We start from the raw sequence: 15,501 nt of genomic DNA, 5'->3' as shown, positions 1-15,501 counted from the left end.
GCAACTTCATATTTGGCATGCATGTGTATCTCATGAAGCTGCACATTTTGAGTGGTGTAAGGTCAAGGTCATCCTTCAAGGTCAGAGGTCAAATATATATGGACAAAATCGCTCATTTTATGAATACTTTTGCAATATTGAAGATAGCAACTTGATATTTGGCATGCATGTGTATCTCATGGAGCTGCACATTTTGAGTGGTGGAAGGTCAAGGTCAAGGTCATCCTTCAAGGTCAGAGGTCAAATATATGTGGCCCAAATCGCTTATTTTATGAATACTTTTGCAATATTGAAGATAGCAACATGATATTTGGCATGCATGTGTATCTCATGGAGCTGCACATTTTGAGTGGTGAAAGGTCAAGGTCAAGGTCATCCTTCAAGGTCAGAGGTCAAATATATGTGGCCCAAATCGCTTATTTTATGAATACTTTTGCAATATTGAAGATAGCAACTTGATATTTGGCATGCATGTGTATCTCATGGAGCTGCACATTTTGAGTGGTGAAAGGTCAAGGTCATCCTTCAAGGTCAAATATATGGGTCAAAATTGCGCATGTAATGTCACTTCTGCAATATTGAAGCTAGCAATTTTATATTTGAAATGCGTGTGTATCTCAAGGAGCTGCACATTTTGAGTGGTGAAGGGTCAAGGTCAAGGTCATCCTACAAGGTCAAGCATCATATAGGGGGACATTGTGTTTCACAAACACATCTTGTTAATTACATGGGTTCCATGGATAACGTGGTCTCTTGTGTTCCAATGTAATGAATAAAATCATTTAAAAATATTGTGTACATTGCAATTCCATTAAACTTCTTTGTGTTTCATCCGTCAATAGTAGATGTTGGCTCCACTCATCTGCATGTAACATGCAAATCTTCCTTGTTTAATTCAAAGATAAGCATTAAAGGGAAAATAAAAGGAGCAGATAAATGTGTGATTGCTTTCAAGAATACTTTTTATATCATCATTATTATTTATTAGAGTGACCAATCAATTTTTATAGAAATTGTTCAAAAATGCATATGTTGCTACTTCTTTCAACAAAAGATTGATTTAAAGTCCCTGTGGAATAATGGATATGGTGTCTGCTTAGTGACTGTGAGGTCACTGGTTTGATCCCCACTGCAGGAGCCTTCTTTGGAGCTCCCCCATAGCCACCAAGTACTGGTTCTAGGCCCAGGAAACAGACTCGAGAGCGTTTCAAATAAGCCTTAGGCTTAGAGCTAAAATAAATAGGTTTGAACTAAAAGATTAGTTCATGAGGTGTGAAAATATGCTGGAAAATTCCATTAGTAACCATCTTCTGAATTAAATAATGAATAAATCATTGGTAATTGCAGAATGTTTTGCAGATTCCAATACCCAGTAATTGTCTGGAATATGTTGGATGCATCAGTTCCTGTGCAGAAGTATCTGCCTGTGTTTTTGTCTTGCATTTCGGTGAACATTTTTTTATTCTGTGCAAGTGTTTTTTTCTCGTGAACTTTGATTTCTGAACAAAAGCATTTTAAAAGATTGTCAAGTAATATTGTGTTTGTTTGTTTTTTGGTTTCAACATTTAAAATTTGGCTTGAGAAGTTGTGAAAGATTCAATGGCAATTTGTGAATCTGTTAAGGGTGAAACTTTTGGTTATGATATTGAAGTGCTAAAGAAATTTACACAGATTTCAGTTTTGAACACGTTTTGGTACTATATACTAGACTGCTTTAAAATATGTTAGGCTATGAAGTTTGTTGTAATTATATTGCCTTCATAAAGATAAGTCCTATTAAAACATCTTGGAATTATAACATGTAAGAAGTACATAATATAAAACACAAGCTTTATAAACGATCAATCATATCTTCTCAATTGAATATTTCTAAAATTGTCTTTGTTAAATGTTTAATGTCTTCATAAAAGAATGCTTCAAAATAATCTCTAATCGAAATCATGTTTCAAGTACATGTTTCATACACCCTAAAACACAGAAAAAAACTAGCATGAAAAACAATTGGCTGAACACTTGGTGGTGTTCATGGCGGAGTCAGGGTAGAGTGGGTCTGCTTTGCTTCTTTAGGCTCCAGAAAACTTCCATCGCAGATGCAAGTGCAGGCCCTAACAGCAGGTACCAGCACATGGCAAGGCTTTTCTGTTGTGCTTGGCTGGGAACCAATGACCCAATGGTGCCTGCTCAGTAGTCTGCTTATCTTGTCATGGAGAAGCTTGTTTATTCAGCTCCAATCCTCTGGGTGCTTGATAATTGCCAGTCTATGTGTGCTAGGTGCTTGATAATTGGTTCCACTTCATCTGGAAGCTTCGTAATTATTTTTGACACTGCAGAAATCTCCTGCAGTGTTTGGCAATTAACATGTCAGCCAGTAATGAATCTGTCAGAAATGTTCTCAGCAAATTCAGCCATTAATTGCTAAAAATAAGGTCTGTCATGAATTGGTTATCTGAGATTACATAAAAATTGTTTATGGCCTTAGGTACTTATAGGTACTGCATTAGGAATTCATGGTTAACTTTTCTGTCAATTTTGCAATTTGATCTTGTGAAGGTGATAAAAATGAGTAACACGAGTCTCAAATGTAACATGATCAATAATCAATTTACTTATGTTAACACAATTGATTTCTATTTGTTAGATAGGCAATTTTGATATACCGTAGGTAGAAATATTAGATATTCTCAAATAAAAGTAACAATGTTAAATTTGCCAATAAGTTTACATAGTATGTTTTGGTTTGATAGAAAAAGTTAATGTTTGACATGATACCTTTACTAATGGAGTATGTTTATGACAGAAGGTAAAGGTTACATGTCAGATAAAATGAATTAATAAAACACATATTTCTTTTTTCCGCATAAAAGTGTTTAGGGTCAGGGTCAAGGTCACTTTCAAGATGAAAATAGGTCAGATTCAATATCACATTCCAGATGAAAATAGGTCAGATTAAATATTACATTCAAGATGCTAAGAGGTCAGATTTAATATGACATTCCAGATGAAAATGAAATAATGAAACAATTGTATTTTACAGAAAAGTGTTCGGGGCAAGTGAGACACAACCTTCAGGGGAACATGTGGTTTCCATGGTTACTGAAGATGTTTCTAGGTCAAGGTCAAGTTCCAGACACAATACAGTGCAGCACATATGGGCCAATGTGTTGCGATTGTTGCAGAGCTGTCCTAGGCACAGACTATGCAGGCACCAGCATGCATGTGTGTATTATGTGCTTGAGGTAAGGAACATAATGTGTAGTGTGTATTTGAGCCTTTTTCTGAATTTAGAAGGATGGGAAAGTCTACTAGGCATAAATGGGTTAATCTTTATATTATCAATGCCATGTTTGACTCTGGGTCAAGTGTGGTCAAAAACAAGTTCACCTGGACAAGTATTTTTAGTGATTGGTGTCAGTGAACTCAGGTGAGTGATTGAGGGCACTCCTGACCCTTATGTTAACCCTTTAATGCCTAGTGGACTCTCCCATCCTTCGAAATTGGATCAATTTATTTCCAAAATTAGGGATGTCTAGTATACTTATTTCTATATTGAGAATATTTCTTACAGAAATTCCTTTGAGTAAACAGCGCAGACCCTGATTAGACGCAGCATCTTGCGGCGTCTCATCTGGGTCTACGCTGTTTGCCAAGGCCTTTTTTCTAGACGCTAGGCATAAATGGGTTTAATATTTTCACCGAATGTTTGGCCAAGTTCCTGAGTATACCATGTTACAGGAACATTTTTGTTTGCTGTTACATCAAATTTGTAAATGCAAATACATGTGAGATCAATCATGACAGATATTGCCACAACCAAACCTAAACATAAACACATTTATTGTAAGACAAAGTCATACCATCTCTCCTGCCTAAATGTTTTGAACCACGTAAGGGTTTATAAACTTTGTTGGGATTGTGGTACAGGCTTATTGTTGATATAAGGGACATAACTGTAGGTTTATCAAGTAGACTATTCTTCATGCCCTTGTTTTTTTATAATAACAAATCATTTACTTTTAGCAAATTTATAGAAGCGACTTTTTTTTTTAGAAATGGCTACCTCCAAAGTGCTTTATTGTAAAGATAAAGTAAAAAAAATTCAATTGTTTGGATTGTGATAGAACATTCAATTTTTGATGTCTTAAAGTTTGCACAAGTCTCTTTATATTTATATGGTAGCTTAAAATTACGTGACAAGTTTTACATGGTATATCTGGATGTGACAAGATTGTTGTGTTAACAATATGAGCCGTGTTCTGAGAAAACTGGGCTTAATGCATGTGCGTAAAGTGTCGTCCCAGATTAGCCTGTGCAATCCGCACAGGCTAATCAGGGACGACACTTTCCGCCTGAACTTGATTTTCTGTAAGGAGGGACTTCCTTGAAACTAAAAATACCATAAAAGCGGAAAGTGTCGTCCCTGATTAGCCTGTGCAGACTGCACAGGCTAATCTGGGACGACACTTTACGCTCATGCCTTAAGCCCAGTTTTCTCAGAAAGCAGCTCATATGATTTTTTTTTTTTTCTATTTACAGGGTAGCCTTAAGATGTTTGGCATCGGCTATGTGATTCAGGCTGTGATAAAACTGTTGAGTACCATCACCAAAGTGTTCAGACGACCTAAGACTGTGATATCTGCTCTGTTCAACACCACCAACCTGCAGCTTGGAGCCTTCCTCGCAGGCTTTGTTGGAATATATAGAGTAAGACTGACCATGGGTTTGAAGGAATTTGTCCATGCAATGAGCCTTGTTCTGAGAAAACTGGGCGGAAAGTGTCGTCCCTGATTAGCCTGTGCAGACTGCACAGGCTAATCTGGGACGACACTTTATGCACATGCATTATGCCAGATTTTCTCAGAACCAGACTCATTTGGGTTGGGAAAACTGGGCTTAATTCATGTGCCTAAAGTGTTGTCTTAGATTAGCCAGTACATTCTGCATAGGCATGGAGGACACTGTCTGCTTTATTGCTATTTGTTTTGAAATTAAGTCTCTTCTTACCGAAAATCTTCTTAAGGCAAAAAATGATGACCATAATTAGCCTGTGCAAACTGCACAGGCTAATCTTACTTGTAACGTTAAGTATTGCCATTCTTTATTCATTCTTGTATCAAAATTGATAATTCAAGTACATGAAATATTATGTTAGGCTATCAGAAAACAAGAAATAATCTTATTACTTATAAACACACTGTTTTTGTGTTATTATGAAGTTCGACTATCACATTTTAAGCTCACCTGAGCACAACTTGCTCATGGTGAGCTTTTGTGATCGCCTTTTGTCCGTCGCCCGTCGTGCGACGTCAACATTTGCCTTGTTCACTCTCTAGAGGCCACATTTATTGTCCAATCTTCATGAAATTTGGTCAGAAGATTGGTTTTAATGATATCTTGGATGAGTTCGAAAATGGTGACGTTTGCTTGAAAAACATGGCTGCCAAGGGGCGGGGCATTTTTCCTTATATGGCTATAGCAAAATCTTGTTAACACTCTAGAGGCCACATTTATTGTCCGATCCTCATAAAACTTGGTCAGAAGATTCATCCCATTTATATCTTGGACGAGTTCGAAAATGATGTCGGTTGGTTGAAAAACATGGCAGCCAGGGGGCTGGACATTTTTCCTTATATGGCTATAGTAAAACCTTGTTTACACTCTAGAGGCCACATTTATTTAACGATCTTCATGAAACTCCCTCAGAAAATTTGTCCCACTGATATCTTGGATGAGTTCAGAAATGGTAACCTTTGCTTGAAAAACATGGCTGCCAAGGGGCGGGGCATTTTTCCTTATATGGCTATATATGACTACACTGAAACTCCAATATATCATGGTCCGTTATATCGTGTTGTCCAATATATCGCGAATCGGCTATGGCTCCCAAAAATCTGGCGAGCATAATCCCCAAATAAAATGTTTTAATCTGAGAATTTGATGAATTAAAATCCGTTTCAAGCTAGTATTTTTCCCTTTTTTCATCAACTTTAATCCAACATTCATAATCCAGTTTTGACCAGATTGTTTGCTTACATTGTATATCACTTTAACACCTGTGTACTGCCATAAACAATAGCCCCTCTTGTCAAACATCACAGGTCATTTCGGGTGTTACCATTCTGTATTGAATTTGCTTTGAACTGCAGAAATGCACAAGTGCACACATGAAGGTGTACACAATTATAACTGTAAATGTCGCAAGTCAATACTGACCTATCTCAACAATCTGTGTGTGTTAGATACAGTTTAAAGTACTTGCTTTTAATTTAGAGGTTAAGATCCCTCAGTTTGTCACAATGCACTACTATTAAAACCCATGCTTTTCATGAGAATGAATGACGTCATTTTGTACATGGGTCTAATTTGTGCATGCTTTCTTGAACAATACAACTCGGCAATGTTTTTCGGATTACAAATTTAATTATATGCATTTGTAAATACTCACAAGGAATAATGTTTTGTGTTATACCAATGAATAACATATGGATATAACACATAATTGAATAAGGTAGGTAAATAGCGTGTTTTGAGATTGCATCACGATGCTAATGCATACATATACATGCGTACATAACCTTACAATTTATATCGCGCGCCGGATATATCACGGTCGCGATCTTTGGACCCCTTCAACCGCGATATATTGGAGTTGCAGTGTATAGTAAAATCTTGTTAACATTCTAGAGGCCACATTTATTGTCCAATCTTCATGAAACTTGGTCAGAAGATTCATCCCAATAAAATCTTGGACGAGTTGGAAAATGATGCCGGTTGGTTGAAAAACATGGCCGCCAGGGGGCCGGGCATTTTTCCTTATATGGCTATAGTAAAACCTTGTTAACACTCTAGAGGCCACATTTATTGCCAATCTTGATGAAATTTGGTCAGAAGATTTGTCTTAATGATATCTTGGATGAGTTCGAAAATGGTTACGTTTGCTTGAAAAAACATGGCCGCCAAGGGGCAGGGCATTTTTCCTTATATGGCTATATAAGGCTATAGTAAAATCTTGTTAACACTCTAGAGGCCACATTTATAGTCCGATCTTCATGAAACTCGGTCAGAAGATTCATCCAAATAATATCTTGGAAGAGTTAAAAAATGATGCCGGTTGGTTGAATAACATGGCTGCCAGGGGGCGGGGCATTTTTCCTTATATGGCTATAGTTAAACCTTGTTAACATTCTAGAGGCCACATTTGTTTTCCGATCTTCGTGAAACTTGGTTAGAAGATTTATTCCAATAATATCTTGTTATCTTAGGTGAGCGACTTTGGGCCTTTTAGGCCCTCTTGTTATAAAATTTCATACAGAAGGGTTGTTGTTTTTAAAGAGACTTATTTATAGATCGGGCTTTTTTAGCTCACCTGAGCACAATGTGCTCATGGTGAGCTATTGTGATCGCCTTTTGTCCGTCATGTGTCGTGCGCCCGTCGTCAACATTTGCCTTGTGAACACTCTAGAGGCCACATTTATTGTCCGATCTTCATGAAACTTGGTCAGAACATTTTTCCCAATGGTACCCCGACCAAGGTCGAAACTGGGTCATGCTGGGTCAAAAACTAGGTCACTAGGTCAAAAAAAAGAAAAAACTTGTGAACACTGTAGAAGTCACATTTGATGCCCAATCTTCATGTAACTTTGTCAAAATGTTTGTCTTAATGATGTTGGTTGAGTTAAAAAATGGTTTTGGTCCATTGAAAAACATGGCCGGCAGGGGGCGGGGCAGTATTCCTTATATGGCTATAGAGAAACCTTGTAAACACTCTAGAAGTCATAATTTTTGCCCAATCATCATGAAACTTGATCAAAACATTGGTTTCATTGATATCTCGGACGAGTTCGAAAATGGTCCGGATCAGTGGAAAAACATTGCCGCCAAGGGATGGGGCAGTTTTCTCTATATGTTTGTAAGATGCATTTTCCTTATATATATATATATATATATATATTTAAAAAACATCTGGGTATTAAAAACATGGCCGCCAGGGTGGGTGGGGTAATTTTCTGTATAGGCCTATTGTGAATACTTTGGAACACCTTATTTTGAAGTCAGTCTTGTCATACTAATAATTTGAAATATTTGCTGAAGAGTTTTAATCTTTGTTTCTTTCCATCTAAGTCTCTCATGTGAGCAACCCAGGGCCCTTTGGGGCCTCTTGTTTTGTATTGAAATCAGCCTAGAAAATGTCAAGTGTCAGTAAATGCATTAAATTGCTATTTCTAACCACGGAACTGTAGATTTTCATTATTATGGAAAGAATAACATTTTAGATAGGAAAAAAGGGTTTTCTGAGTTTGTTGATGCTTTATAATTTTATCCATTTTAAATGATTATTGATTAACAAGTTTTTTTTTGTATGAATCTGCAAAATACATGTTACTGGAATTTTGCTCCCTGATTAATAGTTTTCTTTTGTTTTGGAATCTGTGATAAAATATTGGAAGATTGTAATTTCAACAATCTGTGAACAAGTCCCTTTAAGGGAGCAAGATGAGGAAAAAAATATTATAATTTTTGACCACTAAAGCTTCATTGTGAATGGACGATAAGATTTAATTGAAATGCTTAATTTTAAGAACAGGATTGAAAATCTCTTCTAAAATTGTACATACAATATCAGTTGTGTTTGTAGTTGTATGACTTTGACAGACTTGGTTGTAAACAATCATCCCTTTACCACTGAGATACGTATTTTTACGCGTTGTTAGTTTGAAAGTACAATAACCTTTCTTACTGGATTTAAATTTCAAAGGCTTCATTTCCAACACTTAAATACTGATAGGCAGCAAATAGCAGCCATAAAACTTGAACAGACTGTGAGTTACTCGCAGGCTGTTCTGGTTTTATGCAGTTTGCACATGGCCATTTTTACTTTGCTTCTGATGGGGGAAAGGGTTAGCTCTCATTGAAACATGACTTCTGCAGGGTTTGAACTGCGTGCTGCGCTGGTGTAGGGACAAGGATGACAGCATGCATGGTCTGGTGGCAGGCTTCGTTGCTGGCTGGTCCATGATGTTCTACAAGAGCTCCACCATAGCCATTTACTCTGCACTAAGAGTGGCTGAGGTATAGGGAAATCCAGTGTATTCATTTAAACCTATTTATTATGCCCCCCTTTGAAATAGAGGGGCTATATTGTTTTGCTCATGTCGGTCCGTCCGTCCGTCCGTCCGTCGGTCCGTCCACCAGATGGTTTCCGGATGATAACTCGAGAACGCTTAGGCCTAGGATCATGAAACTTCATAGGTACATTGGTCATGACTGGCAGATGAATCCTATTGATTTTCAGGGTACAAGTCAAAGGTCAAGGTCACAGGGACTCGAAATAGTAAAATAGTTTCCGGATGATAACTCAAAAATGCTTAGGCCTAGGATCATGAAACTTCATAGGTACATTGATCATGACTGGCAGATGACCCCTATTGATTTTTAGGTCACTAGGTCAAAGGTCAAGGTCACAGTGACTCGAAACAGTAAAATGGTTTCCGGATGATAACTCAAGAATGCTTACGCCTAGGATCATGAAACTTCATAGGTACATTGATCATGACTGGTAGATGACCCCTATTGATTTTCAGGTCACTAGGTCAAAGGTCAAGGTCACAGTGACTCGATATAGTAAAATGGTTTCCTGATGATAACTCTGGAATGCTTACGCCTAGGATCATGAAAATTCATACACAAATGTAGGTACATTGATCATGACTGGCAGATGACCGCTATTAATTTTCAGGTCACTAGGTCAAAGGTCAAGGTCACAGTGACGCGAAACAGTAAAATGGTTTCCTGATGAGAACTCAAGAATAATTAGGCCTAGGATCATGAAACTTCATAGGTACATTGATCATGATTGGAAGATGACCCCTATTGATTTTCAGGTCACTAGGTCAAAGGTCAAGGTCACAGTGACAAAAAACGTATTCACACAATGGCTGCCACTACAACTGACAGCCCATATGGTGGGCATGCATGTTTTACAAACAGCCCTTGTTTAGAAAAGATTGCATCAAAAGCCGAAGGCTTATGAAATGCTATAGTCCCTTTCCTTGGTTGAACTGGTAATTGGTGTCTTTAGGGGAGATCTGAAGAAAGTTCACACAAGTGACAGCAGGGATAAAATTCATAAGCTCCTGGTCATTAAGAGGACAACAAATCTGCTACCCAACGTAAACATAATAAAGCCAGTGTATGGGCCTAAATTATTTAGTATTTCCCTACTTGGTAAGTATTTTAGTTTTAGGCTTGTTAGTGAATTACTTTCCACAAGAGCTCCCATATAACCATATAGTCTGCACTCAAAGTGGCAGATGTATGATGAAATCCAGTGTATTGGCCCATATTTTTGAGAACCATATTTCTTAAATGAGTTAATACAGTAGTTGTTTGATTGTTTGTCCACTGTTTTCTACAAGAGCTCCACTATTACCATAAACTAAGGTATAGCAAAATAGAGTGTGTTGGCCTTGAGATGAAGGCAAGTAGAGACAACTCTACAGAGTGGCATATGACCAAAAAATGTATTTGATTAATTTTCTGCTGCCCTAACACTAAAATATTGGCAGCATATATGTATCTTATATTATAGATTCTTGTTTCAATATTGTTGACATATTTGCTGCAGCTCTATTGTGGGTTGTATATTTTAGATTCTATGTTTCAACGGTCCTATACTATTTGACATATTTGCTGCAGCTCTATTGTGGGTTGTATAGTTCAGATGCCATGTTTCAATGGTCCTATACTATTTTGACATATTTGCTGCAGCTCTATTGTGGGGTGTGTATTTCAGATGCTGTATTTCAAGGGTATTGAGCTGGGCAGACTGCCGTACATCCGCTGTGCGGACATCATCCTCTACAGTATCTCTACCTCCATTGTCTTTCATGCAGTAAGTCTCCTTGCAACGTTTGATAACCATACAAAGTTTTATGGTGGTATAGTTGAGTCTTTCTGTCAATCAGTTTGTTGGTTGGTCAATCAGTCAACCTAAGTTTTGCTGAACTACTTCCATATTTCATAAGGAATTAAATATTTTCATCATAAAGTTAAGAAGTGCAAGACTCCATTTTTAGCTTGAAATGCTGAAGTTGAGCTACTGTGATCACCTTATCTCCATCATGCGGTGTCTGATGTGCAGTGTGAGTTGTCAACTTTCTGGTCGTCGACACTTTAGAGGCCACATTTTTCATCTAATCTTGATGATATTTGGTCATTTTGTTTATATAGACCTTTTCTATGCTTAAAAAAAACTTGTTTCCACTGTAGAAGCCACATTTAGGACTCATTCTTTATTAAATTTGGTCAGAATCTTTATCTTGAAAATAACTAGGCCACATTCGATTCTTCTTTATTTGTGTTCAAAAACTAGTTCACCACATTAAATCTTAGATAACTTGCTACCACTCTAAAAAGTAATTTATTAATCGATCTTGATGAAACTCAGTCAGGATGTTTATCTTGACAATATCTAGGCCAGGTTGGAATCTGGATCATGTGCGTTTAAAAACTAGGTCAACAGGTCAAATCTCAGAAAAAACATAATTCCACAGTTGAAAATACATTTATAACTTCATCTTGATGAAACTTTAGCAGAATATGTATCTGGACATGTTGTAAGCTCAAATTTAAAATCTACAGTAGGTCAGGTGTGTGTCGAAAAACTAGCTCATCGGGTCTAATCTTAAAAAATTGTGTTACCACTCTACAGGCCATATTTACAATTCAATCTTGATTAAACTTGGAAATATTGTTCTCTTGACCATATGTAAGCCAAGTTTGAATCTGGGTTAGATGCGTCTGCAAACTGTTCCCAGGTCAAATTAAAAATGATTTGTTATTTCTCTAGTTAAACTGTTGTGTCTGCGTCACATTTCTAAATAAGATACAAAACATTTGCCCTAAAGTGTCAAGTTCTCATTGCACAAAAAATTAACTGTTTACCTAAGGTCAGATATATTTGCCTGTCTTCTGTTGAATTCCAAAAAGCCTATTTCATTACCATGTTTTATTAATATTATTGCATTTGTAAAACATTTCTTATACAGTATTAATTATAATCTTCTCAAGAGACCAGGCTTGAGATTCCATATATGGTGGGTGTATCAATTCTGTCTTGAAAAAGCAAATTTCAACTGGGCACTAACACACCCTGGTCTAATACTCAAAATTATTTATCCACCTATGTCTTCAAACATGTTGTCAATCGGGCCTGTTCAAATTCCTTTGACAGGACCCTAGTTGTCATTTCTGTACAGTTCTGTCAAGGCTTCCACATTCTGTTCATAATGTTTCCTTTTCCAGGCCGTCCTAGAACCCCACAACCTCCGCCCTGCCTACTGGAACTTTCTACTCAGGGTTACAGGCAACAGGTACAACCTAGTGTAGTGTAGTCATTAAGTTTTAAAGTAGGTGTATCATATCCCTAAGTAAAAGAGGAATTTGTTTATTTTTATTTAAAGTTCAATTATCAGTCAGGTGTTTTTAAAAATGTTGGTCAAAATAGCTGGCTGATTTAGGAATTTGTTTATTTTTACTTAAACTTCAATAATCGATCAGGTGTTTTTTATAAAATGTCGGTCAAAATAGCTGGCTGATTTATTTGTCTTCTGGACTAATGAAACTGCCGGTTGATTATATGGTAGGACACAAAACTAGTTGGTATGTTTGCTTTGATATTGGCACAACCCATTCAACAACTCTTGAAATAAAATTAAAGAAAGTATTTGATTGGTTTGTATTTTGTTGCAGGTTTGCTGAGATGAATCGTAAGCTTTTAGACCCATGGGTCCACAATTGCTCACACATCAATCCAAACTTCTGGCCAAATTATGACATGCGCTTCACAAAACTCGTGAAGCCAACGTCTTGAGAGGGTGACAGCTTGGGTTCATGCAATCTGTGATGGAATATTTACATTTTGATTAAACGGCAGGGCTGCATCTATGAAATTGTTATGAAAATAATTACATTGACTGATGGCTTTCAATTTTGTGATAAAAACAACAATCATGATGAATTTGATTGATTTTAATAATATGAGCATAATTGGTAAAAAAAATGAGTTTGATTTGATTTATGAATCATTTAATGAACGATGTAATTTTCAGCATTTTTACCAATGAGGCTTCATTATTGTATTTCAGTATTATGACTAGCTAACATCAGTTTTATAATACAGTTTTGGATATTTGATAAAATGTTCATGAAATAATTTATATTTATTTCATAAACATCATAAGTCCATCACTGCTGTGTAGCTACAATCAGTTAGATGTTAGTAAGTTAAAGTATTTAAATTATGTAATCATTTATAAGGCATTGCCATACATACATTTGCTATGATAGGGTATGTATTTATGTTTATGCTATCCTTTGAAAAAAAGGCAGCATAAGGCAGTTGCACTGTCCGTCTGTGTAAAGCTTCTTGTATCAACCAGAACTTTATTTTTGGAATAATATGTTTAAACCAATCAGAATTTTGCCATAATCTGATGCATTTTAAATTACTTATCACAAACGTCAACTATCATAAGAGGATATGTTGGTTTAACTACTTCAAAGGTCAAGGCCACACTTAAAGGTCAAAGGTTAAATTTAGCCATAAACATATTGAACATTCCATATAAAATAAATTACCACAAATGACCACCATCCCAAGGCAGGTGTCATGTGTAAATCCCATCTCCTTTCCCTTAAAGGTCAAGGCAAACTTAGAGGAGAGGTCACATTTAATCATTAAATGGCTTGTTGTTTTTTTACATAAGTAGAATTTTGTGACAAAATTAGACAGTTGGGGTGCATCTGTGCATGGACACATGTCATGTAATTTTATTTTTTAAGGAAATGTATTTTTTAATAAAAAATTGATTAATATGCTCCATGAGAATTACATGAAACAGTAGAACAAAAGCTGTTCAAATGATATTGTTGACTTAAAACATTTGCATTAAATTTTGTAAATTTACTACATGATTTTGTAAGTGTTTTAGCCATTATTGATATTTGTATATTGTCTTCCTGTGCTATAATGTTAAATATCTGCTTGAAATTTATTTATACTTTAACATAATATATACTGTTTGCAGATGTTTGATTGTAATACAATACATTTAGTATGCACTATAAGTTGATAGGTTTGTGAAATAAGAGTTAGTAAATTTCTGCAAATAATATCATGTTTGACATATATCACAAAAATTGTCACTGATCTTTATTTATGAATGCTGCATTGTACGTATGTCATTTCCATAGTGGACCTAATTTAAAACAAAAAGAAATATATGACAGTAAATGCTGTTTTAATATCTTTGAACAGTGTGTTACCATACTTGTGAATGATTGATGCCAATAAGAGGTCTTGAGTTTCAGGTAAAGGGGCCTTACTCAGCCAAAAGGGGGTTTGATGCATGTGCGTAAAGTGTCGTCCTAGATTAGCCCATGCAGTCCACACAGGATAATCATGGACAACACTGTTCGCCTACTACACTTGATGTTTGCTAAGAAGAGACTTTCTTGAAACTAAAAATATCCTAAAAGCGCAAAGTGTCGTCCCTGATGAGACTAATCTGGGACGACACTTTATACACATGCATTAAACCCCCTTTTTTCACAGAGCATAAATGACAGACCTAGTAAATATGCATTTTTTCATTGTTTTACATGAAATTTTGATATTGATCTGTCAATATTCTATTACCTCAACTAATTTTTCTCATACGACATGCAGCAATTCTTCAATATTTGATTCAATATGATCTCATTTTAGTAGTCAAATTAACTTGATAAAAAAACATTGATTCAAACTGCAAGTATAATACAGGGTATTAACATTTAAGTACCAAAGGGACTGTTGGGGTTCTGCCCCCTAACATACAGTTGGTTAAAGATTGTACGATATTTTGCGTTATACCCAAATTACATGCATTTTGTAAACAATAATGATTTTGTATATGTTTGTCATTTTATTGAAATTGATTTAAAATTTGTTCATAATTATGATCATGTTTTTATAGTACTTGATTATTTATATAAATTTGGATAAATTTAAGTGAAAGTATGTTGACTTTGTTTTGAGTCACTTTCATTTCTTTTACTCGTTATCTTTTCTTTCACTCAGTAAGTGTTCGCTTTTGTGTTTTAATTTATAACAAATATTAACAATACATTGATGTGCAAGCATTGGTTACTGCAGTTTGGAATTATAGTTATCTGCATTATAACTAAATAACACACTTCAAAATAACTATTGATCTATTCTTTTCTAAAATCTATTGATCATTACTCTATTAATAAGTGTATTTAAAAAAGTTTTCCATGAACTATATCAGATTAATGTGTCAAAAGATTTTTTGGATGTTCTATGTTTCAGTGACATCCATAAATCATTACAATTCACAATGATGTCATCGTTGAGCAAGGGAACAGAGTGGCTTGTGTCTTTTTACACCTTCATGCCATTAGGTGTAGATATATAGATATTGTAGGCATTATTCTGTTAGTTTA

The 15,501-nt window shown here is 35.8% G+C and overlaps 1 protein-coding gene across 5 annotated transcripts in view; it reads left to right on the top strand.

The window, feature by feature from the left end:
• LOC127852152 (transmembrane protein 135-like) overlaps positions 1 to 15,055 on the top strand; it is a 150,155-nt gene extending 135,100 nt beyond the window's left edge. For all 5 annotated transcript variants that reach the window (XM_052385989.1, XM_052385987.1, XM_052385986.1 and 2 more), the window contains 6 exons: positions 3,035 to 3,236; positions 4,534 to 4,701; positions 8,926 to 9,066; positions 10,790 to 10,888; positions 12,301 to 12,368; positions 12,748 to 15,055. In XM_052385989.1, the coding sequence (XP_052241949.1) occupies positions 3,035 to 3,236; positions 4,534 to 4,701; positions 8,926 to 9,066; positions 10,790 to 10,888; positions 12,301 to 12,368; positions 12,748 to 12,868 (799 nt within the window). In that variant the 3' untranslated portion in view covers positions 12,869 to 15,055. The remainder of the gene's footprint in view (positions 1 to 3,034; positions 3,237 to 4,533; positions 4,702 to 8,925; positions 9,067 to 10,789; positions 10,889 to 12,300; positions 12,369 to 12,747) is intronic.
• Positions 15,056 to 15,501: the final 446 nt, after the last annotated feature.

The sequence above is a fragment of the Dreissena polymorpha genome, chromosome 12 (genome assembly GCF_020536995.1).
Source record: "Dreissena polymorpha isolate Duluth1 chromosome 12, UMN_Dpol_1.0, whole genome shotgun sequence".
In the NCBI taxonomy this organism is placed as follows: Eukaryota; Metazoa; Mollusca; class Bivalvia; order Myida; family Dreissenidae; genus Dreissena; species Dreissena polymorpha.
The sequence above is the reverse complement of the archived record's forward strand: the minus strand, read 5'-3'. Positions and strand labels throughout refer to the sequence as shown.